The sequence below is a fragment of the Cottoperca gobio genome, chromosome 1 (assembly GCF_900634415.1).
Source record: "Cottoperca gobio chromosome 1, fCotGob3.1, whole genome shotgun sequence".
Lineage (NCBI taxonomy): Eukaryota > Metazoa > Chordata > Actinopteri > Perciformes > Bovichtidae > Cottoperca > Cottoperca gobio.
Genome location: NC_041355.1, coordinates 24,172,378 through 24,188,904, shown reverse-complemented (window position 1 = coordinate 24,188,904; position 16,527 = coordinate 24,172,378). Strand labels below are relative to the sequence as shown.

General features: G+C 38.4%; 1 protein-coding gene and 1 long non-coding RNA gene across 6 annotated transcripts in view; one reads left to right on the top strand and one right to left on the bottom strand.

Annotated features, from left to right (window-relative positions):
* sorcs1 (sortilin-related VPS10 domain containing receptor 1) overlaps positions 1 to 16,527 on the top strand; it is a 133,296-nt gene that overhangs the window by 83,318 nt on the left and 33,451 nt on the right. For all 5 annotated transcript variants that reach the window (XR_003832806.1, XR_003832809.1, XM_029439693.1 and 2 more), the window contains exons 4-5: positions 5,029 to 5,187; positions 13,558 to 13,631. Coding sequence is in view for 3 of the 5 variants with exons in the window: in XM_029439693.1 (XP_029295553.1) it covers positions 5,029 to 5,187; positions 13,558 to 13,631 (233 nt within the window). In the remaining 2 variants the exon portion in view is untranslated. The remainder of the gene's footprint in view (positions 1 to 5,028; positions 5,188 to 13,557; positions 13,632 to 16,527) is intronic.
* Positions 9,048 to 13,626, bottom strand: LOC115014432 (uncharacterized). The gene is made up of 3 exons (XR_003832910.1): positions 13,541 to 13,626; positions 9,756 to 10,034; positions 9,048 to 9,389 (listed from the first exon to the last, which is right to left on the bottom strand). It is a non-coding gene; the product is annotated as an uncharacterized LOC115014432 (long non-coding RNA).

Here is a 16,527-nt window from a genome sequence, read left to right as displayed (position 1 = left end):
ACTGGTAACACTTTACACATAATATTTGTTAACTAGCTGCTTATAAGCATACCTACTATAAGCATATTGACTATTAGTCATTATAAAGCAGGTATTAAGGTATTACTCTGCATGACCATATTCCATTAACTAACAGTTTTCCCTCCCAATTACTGCTTATTGTTTACTGCTTTAAGTACAACCCCAGCCTTTCTTTCACCCTCAGCCTCTGCTAGTACGGGTGTGAAATAACCCACAGTTGCTTCAGTAGATTGGAGGAGTATTTATACAAAATAACCCATGGAATTATATTCCTTTTATATATATGAGCTAGAAGTGGTTTTGCAAAGTGATCTTTCCTTCAATGCCTTTGCCTTCCTGCCTTTCTTTTGCTGGCTCTTTGAGAAACATATGCACCTTGAAACATGTAGAGATGGAACATTTGAAAAATGCATAGTGGTTACAAACAAGCCAAAGGACTCTTAACTTGGTCAAAAGTGTTAGAAAATATACTTGTAAGCTTCAACAGGAGTTCTGAAACATACAGTCGTTGACAAACATGAAGAAAGCTCTTCTCAGATTATAGGACACATGTGAACTGGGATTGACCCCCTCACAGTCCCAGTTAGCTGTTAGCAGTTAGCTCTGTCATGAAACATTTATTTGAAATACAAGATAGCGACAGGCTCATGCTCACTCTGTCAAACCCAGTTCAAAACAGCAACCTCACGTGGATCCTTCTTTGTTTATGTTGCTTCTTTGCTTCTTTCTAGCTGTTTGTTGCTAAAAAATCTGAATAAACAGGAATTGTCTGAGACCAGTTTATTTACTTGTATTAAATTATTCCAAGCCAAGTCGCTCTCATGGAAAAGCTAGAAAATGGACTTAAATCTTAAACTCTTTTCTTTCTTTCTTTCCACATTTGAAATGTTTTTCCAATCTGAACCTACTTAAAGTCTGACAACAGCAAAACATCTATTTATTGCAGGGTGGGAAATTAGGCATAGATTTATAGAGATGAGTCACAATCCAATTACTGAGTGACTGTGCGAAATGGAAAGTATGAAGCTAATTTCATTAATATTTTATCTTGGAGTTTATACGACACTGTGGAACTAACTCAAGTATTCCTTACACATATCCTAAATGTCCTCCAGTTGGCACGTACACACTTAATTAACCTTTGTCATTTTTAACCTTTTTGGCCTCATAATTTACAGTCTCTCACACACACACACATATGCACTCACACACACACAGTGTACTATTCTACTGCCTCAATGTTATTCCCCTGCTATAAGTGTGCAAGTGTAGATTCTTTACTTATTTAGTATTGATAAGATAAGTGTTATGGCTAGTTCCCAGGACCGCCGTGTGTCATTAATACATTCTTAGAGTTGAGATTAGAAGTAATACATGTTCATAGTTTGTTTGTTGTCTTTGTCCAACACAGGGTTCCCCAGCAACATGCAGCTGTAGTTCATTTTAAGCTACACAGGAACAACAGAACTAAACAAAATCAGTTGACAGAGTCTGCATCAGAAGGAATGTAAACAGCAGCAACAAATCCCTGGTGAATAATGAACATTTGTAATTGACAAATGCTATTTAAAATGAACTTAAATGAGATAATGAGTATCATTGGGATTTTATTGCAGTTGTAGCTCAGAATGGCCTTTCTGAGTAGTGCAGTTTCATCACATCAAACACGAAGCTTCAACATCACATGGAAACGTTCCAAACTCAAGGTTCACTTGCTAGCTTTTTCCAGACATTTAGCATCTTGAGTTGCGATATCTGGAACAAGCTAGCAGAGGCGGTTTCTATTCCATTAACATTGATTTGTCAAATTACTGTTTTGAAAGTGAAGAATTAACCATCATTTTCAAAATCAGAATAATCATTGTTTTCCATATCCCTCATGGTTAAGCAATAAATAATACATTAAATGATAAAAGGATAAAGATCATGGTAGAGGTGTGATAAGTGGATTTAATTTGTTTTTTATTTTAAAAGTACTGATTATTGAGCTTAAAATACTCATAAGTGAGAACAATTGCAAATATGGGTTTTTTTTCCTAAAATATCTGCCCTGAGCATGACCACAGCCTTAAAAAACTTAAAATAAATGTATATTTAAAATATGGATACAAAGGAACGGGACATTTCCACAGAAACAAATCTTTCATTGTCATCTATATTCTGCTTTGTTTGAACTTCATGCAGTGCATTTTCAAGTTGTTGTTTTTCAGATTGATTCTTTTATTTTTTCACAAGATGGTGAAATCCAATATTCTTATTCAAGCCTGTCATGTGTTTGTGTTGGTACGCTGTGTGGAATGAGAGGAGCCAACACACAATTCATTTATGAGATCTCATGTAAACATTAACATGCAAAAGTTTTATTTTGATCCATTTTTGCATGCAGGAAAGCTGCATGTGGAGCGACTGTGGAGAGGGAATGACTATAGAATGCAAACAATGCAAAGCCCCCATATTTCTACTCCATCATTTCCAGGAACTGAATAACATTAGGCTACAAAAATCTTTTCTGTATTGCAGCATCTGTCCTCCACCCTTTATCGTATGTGGTTATGATTGAAAAGGTTAAATAAGGTTCTTATACAAGAGAAAAAGCATGCAGTTCTTGCATCAGAAACTGTAGCAATCTCAATATGTAGACATCTTTCCAGGGTGCAGGCCTATTAATCTTCATATTCCGATGTATATTTGTGGAATGCACATTTCTGTAAGCAGACGGAATGATATAATATTCCTGTAATCCCCCATATACCAAAAATACATCAGTCAATTATTAAACTGTCTACTATCCCAGCTGAGTTGCAGTTCCAGGGAATGAGCACAATGTTAATTGGGATTTGTAGTTCAGACGTTTGAGTGCATTTCATTGGATTGGTCAGCATGTGTCTCATGTATGGGGCATTACATTTGCCTTTTGTGATTGATGAACTGATGTTCGTAGTAACTGCTGTTACCCAAGCGAGTGTTGACAAATGACTCACCAGCATGAGAGACCAGAAGCACATTGCTGTACGGTGCCATAGTGAGAAGGATATTGACTGTGAGAGGAGTGTGTATTCTCTTTCTCACGGCTGTCTGATGATATAATGGGCACAGAAAGATTGTCATGCCAAAGGCCATCTCTAAACCCGTGTAAGCTCCTGTGTGCAGCGCAGGGACACAACTCCAGCTTGTAGCGGCCTGTATTTAAGAAAAAACTACATCACACTTTCATAATTTCAACATAAAAAAATAGCAGGTTAAATATTGTTTTGTCAATTTCAGTCTCATTTAATGCAATAAAAAAAAAAGCCTACCTCAGACAATAGACCGTTTTCAGAATTGATAAGTTGTGTAAGAGTTTACTTTGTTTTTACATTCCTGCATTACAATGTATAAACACGACTAGACATAAGTTATATGATACTTATGTTTTGTACTGTACAGTATCCCAAATGTTTACAACAATTTTTTCTGTCATTTAAATCAAGCTAACAGTCCATTTCATTCTGGTTCCATTTGTTCGCCTGTAACGGCGACGTACCGTCTTTGAGCAGGTATTAGCGGTGTGGGTCTCTGCCAAAAGCAGCCGTAAATTGACTTCTTATCCAGTTTTAAGCTACATTTTTACAATATACTTTTTAGATCTTAATCCTTTTTAATTAACTATACATTTTACCCTGATGAAAGATTTTAGTCTTCAGACTGAAGTTATCAGAAGAACAAGCTGAGCAAACGTTAGCTCCATCCTGTGTCCAGCAGTGAAACACAGATGTTGTACTTGAAACCCCTTTATTCAGTGTTTTTACCGGTTTTGTTCACCAAGTCCGTTTGTTTAGGAGTAGACCTGTGTGGATAGTTCGTCTCCCAGTAAGAAATCCCTGAATGTCTGGATGTTAAGTTATCAGAGAAACAATCTGCGAAAACGTTAATGTTTAGCTCGCAGAGACCTGAAATTTGGTAAAAACCTTATGGAGGACGAACAATGAATCCTAACCAGGACTGAAATGACAAAATCCCATGATCTGCTACTTCAAGACACCACCAAACTCCAAATGTTGTTATTGTTTCATGCAAACGTACAATCTTGAGACTTCTTTTTGCAACCAGTGGAGTCCCATTAGAAATAATGCAAGTTTAAGGCACTTGCATTGGCTTTAATTTTCAGACCCAGAGGTTACTGTTTGCCATTAAGAAGTGCAGTCTGTAGTGTGAGGGGCAGATCCCAGGACAAGAAAGTCAGCAAATCACTCTGATCGTTCATAATCGAATAAGTCGACTCAGATGAGTGTTTTAACATTTCTGGATGGAATCCTCTTTTCTCCAATCTTGGCTTTGGTGGCCTTTTGTCTGTTATGAGCTGACCACTAATCATCTATAACTTGTACCTTAGTCAATATGAAACTTTAATGAGTGTATCACTTTAACACATCCACAAGCATGCCTCTCTCTGCGACTGTACGCCCTCCTAATGATGAGGTCCACTGATTCAATTATGTTTGCATATGATATTATCTGGAGATTTCTTTTGTTTTTGTGATTTTTCTTCTTGGGAATGTGCCAGAATTTGGCAAAACATGTGGAAACCTCGAAGAAAAGAAAGAAGCTCATGGGAAATTAGTGCTTTCAAGGCCTGATTGAGTATCGGCGGACAGACTGGAGAGAGATACAAACGGCAGAAATGTGAATGATTAGGCCCACACAGCCACACCACTTACACAGAGGAAAAACACACACATTTGCTGCAAGATTTATCAAACTCATTTTATCATCAAGCCTAACAGATACAAATTGTTATTTGAGTCATCATCAGTGGAAATCGGACTGCCGATTACAAGTTTTTAACATGCTAATGCGCTGCCTCTTGCAGTAATACACTCAGATATGGTAATCAGTCTTGATTGACTTGTCTCTTTGTGCTCGGTTTCTTTAATACTGCAGACATTGCTTCTATTAACTGTCGAAAACCACAAGCTCCACCAACCTGCTAATGTTGTCCCTAATCTCTCATCCTGCTGTCATCTTCAGATCATGCTGCTGACTGACCCAGAGGTGGAGAGCAGTCTACTGATCAGCTCTGATGAAGGGGCTACCTACCAGAAGTACCGGCTGAACTTCTACATCCTCAGCCTGCTCTTCCACCCCGAGCAGGAAGACTGGATTCTAGCTTACAGCCACGACCAAAAGGTTAGAGAACTGTTAAGGCTAGTTTAGCGGTCGGTTTTCAAAGGTATCAAAAGAAGCTAAATCAGATAAGAAACAGCAGTGTGAGGGTGCAGTGCCTCAGAGTTAGTTAGAGGTAGTTAGATATGTGAGAACCTGTAACACAAGAGTGTGGCTCAAAGCACACAGTCAGAGTTCATGAAGTTAATTTGAGGAGGATACATGGATTGTATAATCATGTTGTTAAAAGTTCACTAATACAAATTTTGAGGGAGCAATGGAAAATGATGACATACTGATAAGTCAAAGTGAAGTCAAAATGAGGAGACAGTAAGGTCGTATTCTGACTTCTGAAAATATAAATCATTATGTTCAAAATAAGAGCAACTAATCCATCATTTTGTTTCAATATTTAACATCTAAGAAGATAAGAACAATGCATTTCTCACCCTAAATCAAAAGTTAATGTTTTACTTCAAAAGAATATTGATCTAAATTATTAAGCTAGACTAACAAAACTTTTAAATCAACATTTTGACTTATAGTTCAATTTAATTCAGTAAGATCTACTCATGATTTTGAAATGTTGACCAAATATGTCTGTAGCATTTATCAAGAGCTGACATTGGATGTCTGGTCACATTCATAATCTTGTTACTTAAGCTTTGATCACAAAAAGTCTAATATAAATACAAAGTTTGTATTTTTATTTGACATTTTGACTTTTTTCAAATGAGGGGTGCCTGATTTAAAAAGCGATCGTGCCCAAAAGGTTGATCGCTACACCGATCGCGAGTGTAGTGCGGGTAGATCGCGCACCGCTAAAAAAATTAGTATATATATATATTCCCCCAACGGAACTCCACACCCACTGAAATTCAAGTTTTTCGTTTTGTTCTTGTCTTACGCGTTCACATCCCCTCCTCCGCTCCTACAAACACACGTGCGCACACACCTACAGTCAGAGATAGAGCGGAGGAATGGAGAGGAGTGAACTACGCACCAGCACTGTCCGTCCGTCCGTCCATCCGTCCATCCGTCTGTCCATCGCAGCATTTTTAATACAGGTAGATCGCTTGGACCTGCTCTCAAGCAAAAAAAAAATTATTATTATAAATTAAATCATATTGTAGAAAAGGTATCTAAACAAGTGTAATTGTGTTATTGTTACTGAAAGTCAGGTACATTTGAAACACAGCCATATTTGTGCTCAGTCAAAAGTCTTAACTAAAAAGTGCACCTTCAGAATTACTATAATATATCTTAGAGACACAGTGCAAATGGTTTTTAAATAAATAATCATCTAAGGAAGCAAAGTGCAAGATATGCAAAAATAATTATATCTGTAAAATACTGACGCAGTGAGAGATAGAGAGAAAGAAAAGAGAGAGGTCAAATTTATAGACATTTTAAAATACCGTTTGCATTAATAAAAAGCTTTTCTTGCAGCTCAGCCCATTTGGGTCTAATGTTTCAGTTGTGATGAATAATGAAGGCATTCTCCTTTGCTGAGGAGACATCCGTGTGTGTGCGTGTTTTTGTGAGTGTGTGAGTGTGTGAGAGTGTGTGTTTGTGCAAGCATGCCTCCTGCCTCTGAATCGACTTTCCGTACTTGAAGGAACATCACACATTCATTGTGCAGCGAGTTTAATCACACACAAACACACACACACACACACACACACACACACACACACACACACACACACACACAATCCTACAATTTGCTATGTGATAACTCCGAGATGCCTGAAACCCATAAACACCATCACATTTTTAATTCACTTTCAAGTGTTTCCAGCCATTTATCATTTCAGTTTACCTGTTTTAGAATTCAGCTGTGCCTCCAATTTACTTGCTATAAATGACTCAGACTGAATGCAGAGCATGAATAAATGTAAAATCGGGCTTGGGTTTTCAAACCTCTCTTAAATGATAATCATAAGCCATAGATATGATGGGGTTCATGGGTCTAAGGCATCAGAAGTCATCACACAGTTTCCTCAGCCTTTATGCATTCAGATAATTATGTAGCATATAAAAGACTCATAAATTGTATTTTGGATCAAGACTGGCTAAAAATGAACGAACAAATCTTTTGTACCAATTCTTTTACAAGCTCAATACATACCAGGTCGACCCTGGTAAGTATGCCTCCAGGAAATAGTCACATGCTGAAACTCTCAGTCCGACATTGACAAGAGCAAAAGTGAATATCATGAGAGACTACGGCAGTAGAAATATTTGTCCCACCTAGAAACGATATAAGTGTAGACGATAAGTACTCAGAGGGCTTTTCCATCTTTTTGTCAAATGTCCATACATTTTTCTGTAGACATCATAACATGTCTTTAGGTTATAATAAAGAGGCTACAGAGAGAAATGGAAAAAGTTCAAGTTGCCTCTATTTTTGAAATATAGAGGCAACCCTCTCTGAAAAGTATTATTGTAACACTGTCTCCTAAAAATTCCGTTCCCATGCAACAAAACTGCATTCTCAATTACGTTTCAAGGGACACAGGGTTTCTCCCGGACTACAGCAGCAGCTTTAAATGCGAGGTTAATGGTGTGATTTTAAACATAACTACTTGGTTCGGTTAGGTAAAAGATAATGGTTTGCGATATAATAAGTATGTTTGTTACGTAACTTAAGTTAAATAATGGAAGTTACATAAATTGGGTATGTGACGTAAGTTAACTTGTAAATTAATAAGTTGAATTTTGGTTACACTCGGGACACGAACAGCATTCTCCTGGATGACATTCCTGTGTTTATTTGACTAATCCATCCATTTCGACCTCTTTATGCGGACATAAGCAGACTTTGATCAGACGTTCTCACTCAAGTCTCTAAAATAACACTCTGACGTGCAACTTGACACATTAGCCAAAGCTAACTGATTTAGCTAGCAGTCAGTTAAGACACAACAGCCAACAGTATTAAGGGAATGCCCTGAGTTCAGTATGTCAGACAGTTATTTCCTGACTGGCTACATACAAGGTTCTGATAAAAACTAGCAACAACAGCCTTAAGCTAACCTACACCTTCTGTAAGTCGTACAGAGGTCGAGCTTGTACCTTAGAGACTAAATTCAAGGTTTCTAAAATTCTAATTCTAAATTCTAAAATATCCAGACTTTCATTGTGTTGTATGCATAATTATTCATGTATATTCTACATACAATTATCTACAGCATACTATGTCCATAGCACATTAACTGTACTGTTCAGTATTTAAAATGCAGTAATACATGTATACATACGACCTAACATATTTACACAGTGCTGCTTTTTCATCCAGTGCATCGTCTCCAACCCCCTCAAATATATGTTGTGATCCCTTATGGGGTCCCAGCCCCTAGATTGGGAACCATAACCCTACATGATGAGGTTAACATTGAATATAAGGTAAATCTGATGATAGGAATGCATTTACTTTGTCTAAGAAACAATATATATATTTTCATTATACAACAGTGTTAAAAGTCCATAAATGCTACAGCATTTAGCAAACAAACTCTCCTTTAATATCTATTGGGCTTCTGAGGCATCTCTTCTCCCCAATATCACTGATGCTCGGTACCAATGATGTTCTGGGCAGCTTTAATCTCCCGCTGCAGAGTTCTCCTTTCCTGGGCCGTGCACTAACCATGCCAAGTTGTAATGTTTCCAGTCAGGATGCTTTATATTGCTCTTCCGTACAAGTTAACAAGATCTTTGCGGAGGAACTTCGGAGGAAAGTCGTTTTTGAGCTTTATTCACTAGGATGGATACGTGTGATGACCAAGTCAAGTTGTTTGTGATGCTGATTCGCAGGAACTAAAACTGTTCACTTGCTCCACCACAGCTCCACTGAGACAGAAGTGTATGTCTTCTACTCTTTTTTTTCTAAAATCAATGATCAGTTCCTGGGTTTTGCTGACGTTGAGCAGTAAGTGGTTATCTGAGCAGCACTCTGTAACATTGTTGATATCCTATGAAGTCTCATCATTGTTTGAAATCTGTCCGATGAACGTAGTGTCATCCGCAAACTTCACAACAGAATTCTTTTCATGTCGACGGTTGCAGTCGTGGATGTACAGCGTGAACAGGAGGGGGCAGAGCACACAGCCCTAGGGGGCTCCGGTGTTCAACAGTAGAGTGGAGGAAGTGTGACGACTAATCCGAATTGCCTGAGGTCTGTTTGTGAGGAAGTCCAATATCCAGTTGCAGTGTGGTAGTCAAGCCTAGGGGGGAGCAAGTATGCCAATCAGTTTCATGGGGGAGATTGTATTGAATGCTGAGCTGAAATCAACAAACAGCATTCTAATGTAAGTGTTATTTTCAACATGTGTGAGGGCTGAGTGGAGGGAAGTGGAGACTGCATCCTCTGTGGATGTGAATTGAGACCAACTGTAGGGCATAACTTGACAGATCTGTGGGCTATTGTGAAGGTTTCAGTGAAACAGGCTGTGGTTGAGAAACAAATTATGCTGCGTGTTCACTCCCTATATGTCAGGTTTCGACTCCCTCACCCACCCGCTCCCCTATCCGTGCCCTAACTGGCACACATCGTCTCCACCACAAAACTGCTTCTCTTTCACTTTCCTTACCTCCTTTTGGCAGTGCTGCTTCATTTGTTGATTGCGAGAGCTTTGGAGGTTGTAAAGGCTGCTTTGACCCCTCCACTCCCTCACTTCCCCCGTCTCCTGCTCTCTGGCTCTTCACTGTCACTTGCTTGGCTACATACTAACTTGCTGCAGGAGGATAATTAGTCAAAATGATTTGCTGCATCCCCCCACTCCCCACACTCACCCCTTTCCGCTTGCATCTGCTTAGCACAGCTTGGCATGGAAGTCATGGAAATGTCAACACCCGTGACGTCTGTCTCCCTTTTTGACACGAGAGTATACACACACCAGATGTAATAGTCACATTGAATATATAGTTAGCATATGCCTACTTTGGAGTAATCCAATGAAGCAAATACAATGAAGGAACATACATTTACTTCACATGTCAGGAGTGTAGAGAAATGTAAAGTCTTATTAGCAATAGTAGTTTATAGTCAGCAATAACCCTTATCTTTTGTTTTTGTGATGTTAAAAGTACAGCAAAATATAAGTACTCAATAAAGATAAACTCTTTTAATAGCAAAAATTAAAGAGAATTATTGCTTTGACGGCGGTGATTATTTGTATGGGATTTAAGATGGATTTTCATGGATGCTTTTCAAATGCAGGCCAATACGTTACCCTTTGGGATAGACTAAATGAATGTAATTAGAAAATAAATGAATAAAAACAAACAGAATCACATTTGTGTGTTCTGCTAATAAATGATGATGTGTGGTTGCTTTAGCTTATATGAGATAAAGTCCAGCTTGAAACACTGAAAGAAATTTTATGTCTTATTAAATTCCAGCTGTGAGCTCCACAGTAAACTGATTTGTTATTGTGCTTTGTCAGAGAATGCAGGTGTGTTTGGAGACTAAAGGACATCAAGTAAGTCAATTAGTGAAGTTGTTCAGCAACCAACAGTCTACGTAGGCAGATTGCAAATTGTTTATTTGGTGCACTTGGGGTTAGGGCGCCGACAATGACCGAAAAAGACCCTTTTGTCTGGGTTAGGGTTAGGGTTAGGGTTATCTGGCCAGGGACATTTGTTGCAAGTCTCTCTCCCTTCATTTCTTATCATCACTCTACTGTCAACTATCAAACAAAAGGTACGCCCTACATAACTTAGACTGATAACTTTTAATTTTGCTGAACCAGATCTTAAAGTGTCAGAACATTTACATTTTGAGAAAAAAAACATTTACTTATTACGAATGACTACTTACTTGTATAGTAGGCAGTAGCCATGTATATAGTAATTTATTTGCATAACTTAAGACATATCTATCTCCACCTCAATAAAACAAAGGTGAATAGAGTTTTGTTTGTGGTGCTCATAGTATTGTTTACTACTACAGACCTGACAAAATATCACATTATAAAGTGTTACACAACCACCAGACACAGAGAAACATTAGCATGAATTTGGGGCCATGTTTTTGGCCAGTGGATGTACGTACATGAAAATCCAATATTCACCCCCTTTTAGCTCTGTTTTGGTCTTTACTAACTGCTGAGAAATATAAGTTGTTCTTAAACTGCTAAACACACAATGTTCACCTGCTAGTCACCGACTTTGTCTGTCTGCTTTTTGGTGCTTAGCAGGTCGCGTAGAGTCAGTTTAAATGAGCTTTTTGCTGAAAACAGCTGCATCTGGAGAGGGGGCTGATGAAAGCCGTGAGAAAGAATCAAACAGAAAATATGTTGGTCAGAAAACAACATTGGAAAAAAAATTAATTGGAACGGCAGGGTCCTGTGATAATTCTCTGCTGGTTTGGCCTCACCACTGAACCTTTTCATATTACACATAATCAATGATCCATTGATATGAAAAAAATAATTAGTGCAGCTTTAAAAAAACAAAAAAAAAATTTATATTAATCTCCAGATGTGAAAGAAATGTCATGGGTGATTTTTCTTTAGTCAAAATTAGGTCCAATAAAAAGACGTTTTCTTTTTTTCTGTTGATTAAAAAAATATACAATTCGTCAGTGCTGTGAGCACCACAAATGGAATTATATTCACCTCAATCATTGGAATGGATGGAGAAATATCAGTTGGAAAGATCAAACCAAAACTAATGGCATTTCTAGAAACCACTAGTTAGAAAATATTGGATATGTATCTTGATATTTTTGTGACTTTGGTGAACCAACCCTTTCACCTCTAAACTGCGTCCCTACAATCTCTAATGTTTATATTTTAGTTGTAGTAGTTTGGCATATCTACTGTATTATAATGTATTCTTTATATTGTGTATTGCATTTACTCCTGTGTGATGTTTGTACAAGAACACCAAGATTCAACCAAACTGCTGAAACTCTGAGAGCCTCTGCTGTCTGATAATCTTCAAGTGGATCTGATCCTCTGTGTTTACTGAGCTCTGATGTTAACCGGGGCTGTAGTCCGTGTTACGTTACGTTAGTTTGTTTATTGGACTAAAAGCTAAAGTGGCAGAAACTAGAAAATATTCATCCCATCTTCCCGGTGGCGGCGCTGCTAGGGGAGCAGCCCGTTTGGGGGGAGAGAGGCCGAAGAGACTTGAGCTCAGCCAGAACAAGCCCCAGCCCTGCAGTCACAGCGGGCTGCTGGACCGGTGTAACAGCAGCAACAGGGAGTCTGCAGTTCCCCAGTGCTGTGGCTGAACTCCAGCTAACTGCTAACTGAAGCTACGCTGTTTCCCGGGGCTGCAGACACATATACACTCAGAGAAACAGCCTCCTGGCAGCTAAGAGGATGAAGAGAGGTGGTGCGGGTGGTTTTGTAGTTTCTGCCACTTTGAATGGAATCCAATAAACAAACTATAACACATGACACAGAACATGGCTGTAATATTTACAAGTGAGTCAGGCCGCTGTACTTCTTCTCCCTCTGTACTGAGGCTGCAGCTACAGTGACTCACTATCACCTCCAGAGGATATCTCTGGAACACAATGATGTCTTTGACACATCGTCAACACTTCAATCTTGTTTTAATGTTTTAAGTTCAAATTCTGGCATATCTTACACATTGAACCTTTAATATTGACCTCTAAAATTCAACTTAAATCAAATGAAACACAATCATGGAAACAGATAATAATTATTAGTTTGGATAGTTGCACATTCACAGCTTTCACATGAATTCTTTGCCCATTCTGTGTCGTGTAGTTAAATCTGAGCAATGCACTGATTTACTGACTTGTGAACAATGGCTGTATTGAGACCACCCACCACGTTTGGGCTCCTCTCCTCATCACTCCCTCCCATTCACAGGCTTGTAACAGTAAGGAGCATTTCTCTAGTGCAGGATTACCTACGCCCTGCAAATATTTCTTTATGGTTTCTTTTTTTAGCTAGGAGGTCATTGTGTGTCTGTGTATGTAGCAATAATCTCTGTAAGGTTTCTACAGTAATGGGTAGTCATGTGGGAGAGCAGACAATACGTGTATCCTTAAATGTCCTTAAGCCATGTTATTTATCTGCAGTGTTTGAATCTTATGTAAATTAAAATCTAATTTAGTGAATTTAAATAAAGAACTGTATGTGTGTGTGTGTGTGTGTGTGTGTGTGTGTATGTGTGTGTGACACTGTGAAATAGTTTGTCTCCCAGTGCCTGTTACACTGTGGCAGTTAAAAGGATCAGCAAGTAAGTAAATCAAAGTATGAAAACTAACCCAGAGAAAAGTCCTGTGCAAACTCACATCATTTTGAGGGCTAACGCGTGTATAGTAAAATGGCTTGTGTCGTACAAAATGTTAAATTTGATTGGCTGTTAAGATGGTATGTGAATGAATACTTACTGGTTGTCTTTCTACAGCTCTACAGCTCGGTGGAGTTTGGGAGGAGGTGGCAAGTGGTTCATGAGAGAGTGGCTCCCAATCGTTTCTACTGGTAAGTACAGACATTTGGACATTGTTAAACAAGTTGTAAGTTATATGAAATGATAAACTACATATACAATAATTTATGACACGGTACTGTTTTTTGTTATATTAAGGTCAGGGCTGATTGATAAAAAAATGTAACTCTAGGCCTATATTTGTGACCTACATAGTATTAAACATCGTAAGCATATTATAATGTATTATGTTTCTACATGAAAATAATCAGATACAAATATGGAGCTGATATGACATATAAAATATTTTCACTTTTGTATACATTTAGTAAAATAGTGGTATACTTGATACATAGTACATTTTTCAAAATGAATTATGATTGGTGATTGATAACAGATACATAGTTACATAGATACATAGCTCATTTACGTTAATGAGGACAAACTGCTGCCGACAAGATAATGTTACATGTACAGACTGACACCACAAGCTCACCGGTCCAAATACTAGTGGTCTGCTTTCTAACCTTTGAGGGTTATAAGCTTTAAACAATTATATGATGAGCTTACATGTTTATCTGGGACATTCCAGTTTAATAACCTGCAACTATTGGTCATTTACACTTTCTAAGTAAATGACCCTGCACATCATTGTCACGGTGTGGTGAAGGTGAGGACCCAAATGCAGTTCACTGGACGACTATGTTATCAAAAAACGAGCTTTATTGAAAACAAAGCCGAAGCTGACAAAGTACAAAAATATAAAGTAACAAACAAACACAAACCGAGCAGGACACGAGCAGGACACGAGCAGGACACGAACAGGACACGAGCAGGACACGAGTAGGACACGAGCACGACACGAGCAGGACATGACGTAACATGAATGACAATCCCACAAAACACACTGGGGCAGACAGGGCTAAATACACAAACACCAAACGAGGGAACAAGACACGGCTGGGGAGAAAGGCAGAAACACAAGGGCAGAGTAAATGGACACAGGAGGAACACATTAACAATCAGAAGGAGATGGTAAAGACACAGACAGGAAGTACCACTAGACATATAACAAGGGGGAGTGAACACTTCAACATAAAACAGGACACCAAAGAACAAGCAGATTGTTACAATCATTCAACCACCAGGATTGGTCAGGCGGTCTTGCTCGCTCGAGGTACCACTAACTTGATTTGTTCAGGTCCTATGCCCCCGACCAATGGGCTATCTTGTCCCTGACCGCTCAAGGTCAATGCCTGACCTCAACGTCTCTGCCTCAACCAGCTACGCAATTACGTGAAAATGTGATATAATCTCTAGAGAGACCTCACCGCTCTCCTTGTCTTTTTGAAAAACAAAACCTTTCAATCTTTACCTTTTCAAACATTAAAATGATACAGAGTTAAGTTTCTTTTTTGAGGAAACCATCTTTGACTGCGATTGTAGCAGCATGCAGAGAGGCAGACCAGTCAACAGCCACATGATAAATGTTTCAGTTTGGCCACCTCACAGCAATACTTTTTATTAGCTAGCAGACTAAAAACAGCTGTCATGTTAACAGGAAAAGTCTACCTTAGGTGACTAGTGCTTTTCTTACAGCATGTTCAGACATTAAAGGTACAATGTGTAAAATCCAGAATTTTAATTATAATTTTCAACAGAATGTGAAGGTATGTAAGGTTGACGTTATGTCAGAGCCTTCTATGTGTTGTGTTGCAGAGATATCTACTGAAGTTAGCATGCTAACTGACTAGCGCCGGCTCATCTTGTAATACCACTTGTGCCTCTAGAGGCGATAGTGAGTCACAGCCTGACACTAGTACTAGTACAGAGGGAGAAGAAGTACAGCTGCTTTGACTTGCTCGACAGCCATGTTCTGTGTATGGTCCGTGTAGTTTGTTTATTGGATTTAACGTTGATAGATTATAAGTGTTATTTTGACCGGCTCTCAGAGTTCCAGCTATTTTGTGGAATATAGACACAAAGGTATATAAACATAGGTTAACAAACTATAGTAAGCTTTTTTTTAAACAATTGATGAGATAGTATGGACCCAGTAGTAGAGGTGAAAGGCTGCCCCCTATGTCTTTTGAGCAGGTGGCTCGGAACTATACATTGCCCCTTTAATAAAAATAAAAATAATAATTAATACTAATTGATTTTACAATATAAAAAGAATAAGTTATAAAGCTGCCATTCTGATTCATTTGAGTTCAAAGGTTTAGTCATGTATAGGATTTGTCCATAGTTCAGAAAACTCTGGAAAACTTTTGAATGTCTACTTCCTGACCACATATAGCTTTGAGAATGTACAACAATCTTTAAAGATATAAAGCAATGTCAATTCTTGGACATACTGTATCTATTCCACGCAGTTCTAGACACACTGTTGCATTGTTGTTACGAAACAAGAAATGCGTGACGACTATCACTAAAACTAATGTTGAACTCATCAAATGAAGAGCACTTTTGACATTGTAAATGTCCTTGACAGACTACATCATTGCCTCTCCACAAAGTGAGGAGCAGCTGAGCCAGAGAGCTTTTTAAGATTTTCATTATTCATGTGTCTGACATGCTTGATCTTACTCTTTGGCAGACAGTTACATTATATGACTGACAGTGTTCAAATTCAGTTTTGAGTGCATTTGGGAGTATTGTTATCCTTTGAGATGAAATAAAGTATACAGAGTTTGAAATAATCTCTGTCTATCTGCAATCGCTTAATGTTTAAATTCTTTCAGATGATTACTTACTTAACTTTTAACTGTTACATTTACCATTATTGTTCCCTGCTCTCCCGTCCTTCCCCTAAGCTAAATGGTATTTTCATCATCAGGTCACAAGTGCTGTCCAACTTAGTGGTATCTAGCATGTCTGGACTCTATACAGTAACTAACTGTAACAAAAGCGTTGGACTCAACAAACTGTCAGGGTGGTAACAAGCTG